Here is a 7,205-nt window from a genome sequence, read left to right as displayed (position 1 = left end):
TCTGTTGGAGGCCCGGGGTCAGGGTCCCCAGCAGGAGCCTCTGGATCCCCCGCCCGCCCCCCGCCCCGTCCCCAGAGGCCAGGGCTGAGTGGGGGCCCCAGGGCGCGTCTTTAGTTTTCTCCCCCTGGGTGTGGCAGCTGTGGCTGGCACCCTCACTGGGTGCCGAGTGTGACCTCAGCGTCCCCTGTGCTCCCCTTTCATCCAAACACCAGTCCCCCTCCCCGCCCCCCGCCACCGCTGCCCCTCCAGACACAAAACTTCTCAGAGGGGATGCTCTCTCCGGGTCCCCCTCCACTCTCCCCCCAACGGGATCCGCTCCTGTTGGGGTCCCAGCAGCCCCCGTGCCAGGCCCCCCAGGCCGTGGTCCTCGCCTTCCCCCGGGAAGGGGTCTGCAGCGGCCACCCCAGCTTGGGGCTGGTCCGGGGGTCTGTCCTCTCTGCCTGGCCTTGAGTTTCCCGCTGAATTTCAAGAGACAACAGACATCCAGGGGAAAACGGAGGGGCGAGCAGGTACCGGCCTCTGGACGAGAGCGGGGGACACAGCTGGAGGCCGGCAGAGGGAGGGGCTGATGCCCACCCGGCAGTGGGACGTGGGGGCCACAGCCGGCCTCCCCTGGGGGCATGAGGACGGTGAGGGAGGACGGAGGAACAGGGTCGGGTGCCTGGCCGTGGAGATGGCAGAGCCGGGAGGAGCCCAGAAATGCTTCCCTCAGCTCCCTTGGGGGTGGGAGGGGCCTTCTGTCTGAGGAAGCTGAACTGGGACTGGGGACTCCCAGCCAGCCCTGGGCCCCAGGGACCAGACGGGCCCTTCTGGCTGCAGGGCCTTTGCACTGGCTGCCCCTTCTGCCTGAGGCGCCCCCTCCCGCAGATGGCTCCCCCCTGAGCCCCTTCGGACCCTCCCCGACACTGGACCTTTCTGGCGAGCGAGACCTTCCTCCCTGCCAGCCTGGGTACTACTGTGGGGTGAGGGTGGGTGCAGGGCCCCCCCAGCCGCCCCTGGGGCCCTGGTCAGGAGCTCTGTGTCCTTGGGTTAAGGACGCAGGGACGCAGGGACATGCCCTGTGCCTCCCTCCTCCCGGCCCCCTACCCCAAGCCTTGGCTTACCTCTTCCACTCAATAGACACCACCCCACCCAAAGACTCAGGATTCTATTCGGGGCCGCGGGGAGCTGGCGTCTGATGGAGGTGGTCCAGGCAGGACCTCTGCTGTCCCTTTTGGGGCCCTTCCTCTGGCCCCGGGGAGCCGTTTGACCCATTTAGCACCCTCCCCCACTGTGACGTGGAGACTGACCTCGCCACTCTTTGCAGATTCTCGCAGAGCACGGAGGTTGGCAGTGACGCTCTCTTGGAGAGGGTGGGGCTCAGGCAGGGACAGAGGGGCTGGAGCTGCGGGGAGGATGGGGGGGCTCCCAGGGCCCATCTCTGTTCATGGGGTGGACCGCAGTGATTGCAGCCTGGCTCCTGTGGGGTGTGCTCCTGGCGCAGGGGTGGGGAAAGCGCCCCCAAGGGCAGGGGTCCCAGAGCGTGAAGAAGGGTCTGTGCCCACCTGCCAGGCTGGGCTCCTCCAGACCTGGCTGGTGGACACGGCGCCTGCCATCTCCTGTTGGGGAAGGGCTCTCTGTGCACCTGCTTTACGGGCCAGGAAACCAAAACTCAGGGAGAGTTTCTTCGCTACGCAGAGGCAGGCTTCAAACCAAGTTCCGACCTGGAGACGCTCGCTTCCACAGCAATCTCTTCTGCAGGCCTCGGGCACAGAGGGCTCTGGGGACCGCTCCTCTCCACATCCCGGCCCTGCTCGTGACTGACTGGTGCGTGGTTGATTGATTGTGTTCACCCCATCCGGCGCCTTCTTGGGATGCGCTCTGATGGGTGCACCTTTTGTTTTAGTTATTTTTCAGAATGCATACTGTGTTTTGTTGCACTTGCCTTAAAAGTTTTTTTAATACAATATTAAAGGTTGTACTCCATTTACAGTTATTACAAAATATTGACTATATTCCCCGTGTTGTGCAGTACAGCCCTGTAGTCAATCTTACCCCCAATAGCTTGTACCTCCCCCTCCCCCATCCCCATATTACCCCTCCCCCCACTGGTAACCGCTAGTTTGTTCTCTATATCTGTGTGTCTGCTTCTTTTTTCTTTTTTTTTTTTTTAAAGGTGTAGGCTTATTTATTTATTTATTTTGGTTGTGTTGGGTCTTCGTTTCTGTGCGAGGGCTTTCTCTAGTTGCGGCGAGCGGGGGCCACTCTTCATCGCGGTGCGCGGGCCTCTCACTATCGCGGCCTCTCTTGTTGCGGAGCACAGGCTCCAGATGCGCAGGCTCAGTAATTGTGGCTCACGGGCCTAGTTGCTCCGTGGCATGTGGGATCTTCCCAAACCAGGGCTTGAAGCCGTGTCCCCTGCATTGGCAGGCAGATTCTCAACCACTGCGCCACCAGGGAAGCCCTGCTTCTTTTTTTTATATTCACTAGTTTGTTGTATTTTTTTAGATTCTACATATAAGTGATATCATAGAGTATTTGTCTTTCTCTCTCTGACCTACTTCACTTAGTATGATAATCTCTAGGTCCATCCATGTTGCTGCAAATGGCATTATTTCATTCCTTGTTATGGCTGAGTAATATTCCATGTGTATATGTACCACATCTTCTTTATCCGTTCATCTGTTATGGACATGATGGACACTCAGGTTGCTTCCACATTTTGTGTTGCAATTATTTTTGATCCATATCAATGTTAGCGGTGCAAAGGTTTTGGTCTGTGGACCCCTTTCCACTCTGAACAATTGTTGGGGACCCCGAAGAGCTTTGTGTCCAGTGGAGAGAGAGCTGGCGAGAGCCGGCTGTGAGATGTCCAGCAATTCTGTGAGCTGGTTGTTAAACATAGCCATTATTAAAATCAAATTATGTAAACCATATAAGTTATATAAAAGCACAAGCAATCAACACTAAAAACTTAGCACTTCCTAATTATTCACATCTTACTATTATCCATGTCCTTGTCTAGATAGGGTTTGTGTCTGTTCCATCTGAGGACTGGAAATCCCAGGGAATGGAATGTCGCCCATTTCCTCCCAACTCCGCGCTCAGTAATCTCACGGTCATAGCCTGAAATTGGCTGCGGTGGGTGTGCTTACACCATGGGCATCAGCAAACACCATCCTCAGGGCTTTCCTCCCCCGAGAGCTGGTTGGTCAGTATTGCCCAGCACACCCCTGGTTATGATCACCTGACAGTTACCACAATAGAACGTAAAAGTGATCATTAAAAAAAACAGTTATGGATGAGGCCTTACTAAAAATAACAATCAATTAATTATACGTTAATATAAATAACATTTTATGAAAATAACTTGTTCTTTTCCAAACAAAAAATTCAGTGAGAAGAGTGACTTTTTTACATTGTTGCAAATCTCTGTCGTGTTTGGGTAGAGAACACAGCATTCCATCTGTCCCAGTGCGTTGTGTTGAAGACTATGGGGAAATCTGCCAACTCAGGTAACGGTGGATATTCTCGGATGCTCCGCCAAAACGGAACCAATGAGAGCTTCTTTAAGGGAGCTGAGATGTGAAAGTTGCTTCCCTGTCAACGGCCATCAGGGGCTCTGTTACTCTAACACCCATTGGTCTGGTTTTCGCTTGGAAAGGATCTTCACCTGTGAGTGATTTTGGATTATCCTGTCTTGGTCATCTGGGAAATACTGGTTTGCTGAGTTCGGTGGATTTTCCAAATGTTGACACATTTCGTTAGAGCACATTAACACCACCGCTCTCATGAGAAAAAGCCTTCACTGTTTGGAAGCTGTCAAACTCACAGTGGTGGAGTCAAGTTCTTCCAAACGCTGATGTTCACTTAAGCTGTGGCTTTGATCGTTGGCGACAGATCCTGTCATTTTATTTATTTTCTTTTGAAGTGGCGTGATAACTTCACTTGTTTTTTTTTTTTTTTTTTTTTTATGTTTTTTTGGCCCCGAGGCATGTGGGATCTTAGCTCCCCGACCAGGGATCGAACCTGCACTCCCTGCATTGGAAGGCAGAGTCTTAATCACTGGACCATGAGGGAAGTCCCCACTTCACTTGTTTTTGAGGAAACTTCTGCCAGATGTCTGCACACCCATACGGCATAGCCAGTTTGCCAGCTGTTCTTTCGGGTAAAAAATGGTGTCTGTGGATTGTGTCCGCGACCAGTTCGGGGGCGGCAGCTTTGTGTGTACTCGGGAGCCCTTCCCCGTGGTCTCGGAACAGAATACTAGAAAGATGCGAACCCAGAGGTGAGGTTTAATCAAATTTGTCATTCTTACTGCTCTGTCGAGGACGGGCTCAGGGACACGGCATTTTCTTTGTTTAATCCTGAGCGTGCCGTGATGCAGAAGGCGATGCGGCTGTGGTGCCGCAGCCTTGATCTGTGCGGAGTGTTACCCACTGTTGTGCAAACGTCAGCACGGGGAAGGAGAGCGGAATCATGAAAATAGTTCAGACCTCGTGGGCCCCCAAAGGTTCTGGGGACCCCTGGGGTTCCGTGGGCCACACTTCGGGAAGCAGTGCTCTGTGGCGTGGTCTTGGTCGTCTGCCCCCTTCTGACCTCTGCTTTCTTCGCTCGGCACTGTGCTCTCAAGACGCATCTCTCTCCCGCGAGACACTCTTTCTTCCTCCTTCTAATGCCGTGTTGTTCCAAGTGTGTGTCCCCCACCCTGGGGCCTCCAGCTCCCCGACCTGACAGGGCTGCCCTGGATATCCGCCCACCCCCCCCCAATCCCTTGGGGCCTGGAGGGGCTCTTTCTCCGGAGCAGAGCAGCTGGGTCCCAGGCTGCACCTACGTGCCCTGGCTGAGTGATCCCTGCTCTTACCCAGGACTTGCCCTCAACTAAAGCCCTTCCCTCCTGCCCCCGGGCAAGGGTCCTGCTCCATGAAGCCCATGGACCCAGACGTGTGGCTGCATCACCCAGTAACTCCCGCCTGGCCTCGCGGTCAGGGCTGCTGCCATGTGCGGCCTGGCGGGCCCTGGGTGACAGCCTCTGCGCTGGGCTCTGGCTGGCTTGACCCACTCGAGGGGGGAGGCCGGGCTTGTCGGGGTCCAGCCTCCATTCTCTGCATCCTCATCCGCTAGGTCCAGGGTGGGGCACAGGGGAGGCTCTGGCAGCAGGTGGCTCCTGGTAGAGGGTCCAGCTCCAGACTCTCAGGCCACAGGGGAGCCCTGACCTGTCGCCCCATCATCAGGGCTCCTCCATCTTGGACCCCACTCCCAGCCTGGAGGCTGTGCTGGGGTGGCAGGGATGCGGGAATAAGCAGGCTCTGTGTGGGAAGGGGCTTCGGGGGAGGCTTTGGGCAGTGAGGGTCCCACCTGGGGAGACTCCGCAGGCAGCTTTGGGGGAGCGGGGAGGGGGATGGGCAAGGCTGGGTTGGGGGCCCTGGGCAGCAGACGGGCCATCCTTTTGATTCCCAGATACCGTGCCGTGTCAGCCCTTGGGAGCCTCGGGCCAGGTGTCCAGCCCGGGGTGGACACCAGGGGGGACCTGGGCAGAGGGTCTAGAAAGGCTGGATGTTCGGGCCAGGCCCAGTGCAGCCACACCAGCTGGGCTGGGGTTGGTGGGTTGGGATTCTTCTCATGCCAGCGCTGCCAGTGGAGGATGTGGCGGCCCCACCTCCTGGGCGCTGACACAGAAGGCGGGGGGCAAGAGGGAGAGGGTGGCCGGAGGGGGGCTCGCGGTGGCCCCTGTGGCGCTCTCACTGCGAGCCCGCTGCTCTGTGGAGCATGGTGAGGGGGCACCGCGGGGTTGGGATGGAAGCAGTAGCCAGTGTCCAGGCCGGGAGGCCGGGCCTGAGGGACACCTAGGCCCCTGCAGCGGGCGACGGCATGGCGGGTGGGCGCTGTGGACTCACCAGGAACTGCTAGATGGCAGCCACTCCATCCCGGGGCCTCGAGGCTGGGCACTGGCCATTCTATGGAGGCAGATCTGCCCGTCTGGGTGTGGGCATCGCCCCCTGGGTGCTTGGGCTCGGCCGGGCCACCCTCCGGCCTATCCGGGCCTGTGCCGAGGGTCCTGATTAAACGGCTGGCTTCTGAGGGTCAGGAGTCCAGTAAACCTTTCGGCCCTGTCCCCCCCGACCCGGCCTGGCTCTGAATGATGTCACCGTGACTGCTCACCTGTGGGCAGTAGCCAGTTCCCAGGCATGACGCTGGCGTCTGGGCCGGGGTCTGAGCAGAGGCTGGAGGCCTGAGAGGGGCGGTGCCCCTCCTTAGCCCGGGGGTCAGCCTGTGAGAGGGGGAGGGGCCGAGCTGGGGACGGCCGGGCAGCTCCTCTGACCCTCAGCCCCTCCCCACGGGGGCCAGCGTGGCTGGAAGTGAGGAGCGCCATCAGGGGCCCTGGCGTGGCTCGGGGGGCGGGGCTCACGGGCGCCTGTGCTGCCGGGGCCTCAGCTCGCCAACCGCTGACCTCACGGCCCTCCGTGGCCTCGCCTCAGCTCCTGGTGGGTGCTGTTGCCTAATTAGGCTCGACTGTGCCAGCCCAGCCCGAGCCCCACGCCCGGCCCCGCTCTGGCAGACATGTCTGGGCACAGCTCCTGGGCTCCCGCCGCGGCAGGAAGCGTGGGGCCTGCTCGGAGCCCTGGCAGTAGCCGGCTCAGCGGCCAGAGCTGGCGCCGGCCTCTTGGGCTGTGTGGCCAAGGGGCCGTGGTGGTCCAGCCGCCTCGGGGGAGCCACCGCAGGTGAGCCGGGGGCCCGGGTGGCGGCGAGGGGGCGCCCAGGAGGGGAGGTGGGCCTGTGGAGGGCTATGCGGGCCCAGCCGGGCTTGGGTGGGCAAGCGGGGGATGCGTGGCATCCCCTCTGTGCTCGTGGGACGTGCAGGACCCCAGGGAACTCCTGGGGGAGCAGGGAGGGGGATGGGCAAGCCTGGGACGGGGCCCCTGGCTGTCGGGCCCTGGGGGGCAGCCAATTCTGGGTCTGCTGCTGATCTTGGGGGGGCTGGGCCAGGTGGAGGGCTTGGGGGCTGAAGCCTGCCAGGGTGAAGGAAGGGCAGACCGCCACGGGGCCCTCCTTCCCAGGTGGCTGGAGAAGGGCCACGAGGTAGGGCGGCTCTGAGGGGCCCTTGGGAGGGGTCCTGCCCCCCGCCCCCGCTGTTTTTCCCACCTGAGCAGAGCGTGGCTCCGGGTGTCTCGGGGCCCGGGTGTCCCGATGTCCATCCGAGGGCCAGGCCTCAGAAGCTCCGTCCT

At 59.7% G+C, this 7,205-nt stretch overlaps 1 protein-coding gene across 1 annotated transcript in view; it reads right to left on the bottom strand.

Moving 5' to 3' along the window:
* Positions 1-5,172: 5,172 nt before the first annotated feature.
* LOC133087300 (basic proline-rich protein-like) overlaps positions 5,173-7,205 on the bottom strand; it is a 5,043-nt gene continuing 3,010 nt past the window's right edge. Inside the window, exons 9-11 of the mRNA XM_061184160.1 lie at positions 6,431-7,203; positions 6,142-6,332; positions 5,173-6,056 (exon numbers count right to left, since the gene is read on the bottom strand). Coding sequence (XP_061040143.1) covers positions 5,173-6,056; positions 6,142-6,332; positions 6,431-7,203 — 1,848 coding nt within the window. The remainder of the gene's footprint in view (positions 6,057-6,141; positions 6,333-6,430; positions 7,204-7,205) is intronic.

This window comes from Eubalaena glacialis, chromosome 3, assembly GCF_028564815.1.
Source record: "Eubalaena glacialis isolate mEubGla1 chromosome 3, mEubGla1.1.hap2.+ XY, whole genome shotgun sequence".
Taxonomy (NCBI): domain Eukaryota; kingdom Metazoa; phylum Chordata; class Mammalia; order Artiodactyla; family Balaenidae; genus Eubalaena; species Eubalaena glacialis.
The sequence above is the reverse complement of the archived record's forward strand: the minus strand, read 5'-3'. Positions and strand labels throughout refer to the sequence as shown.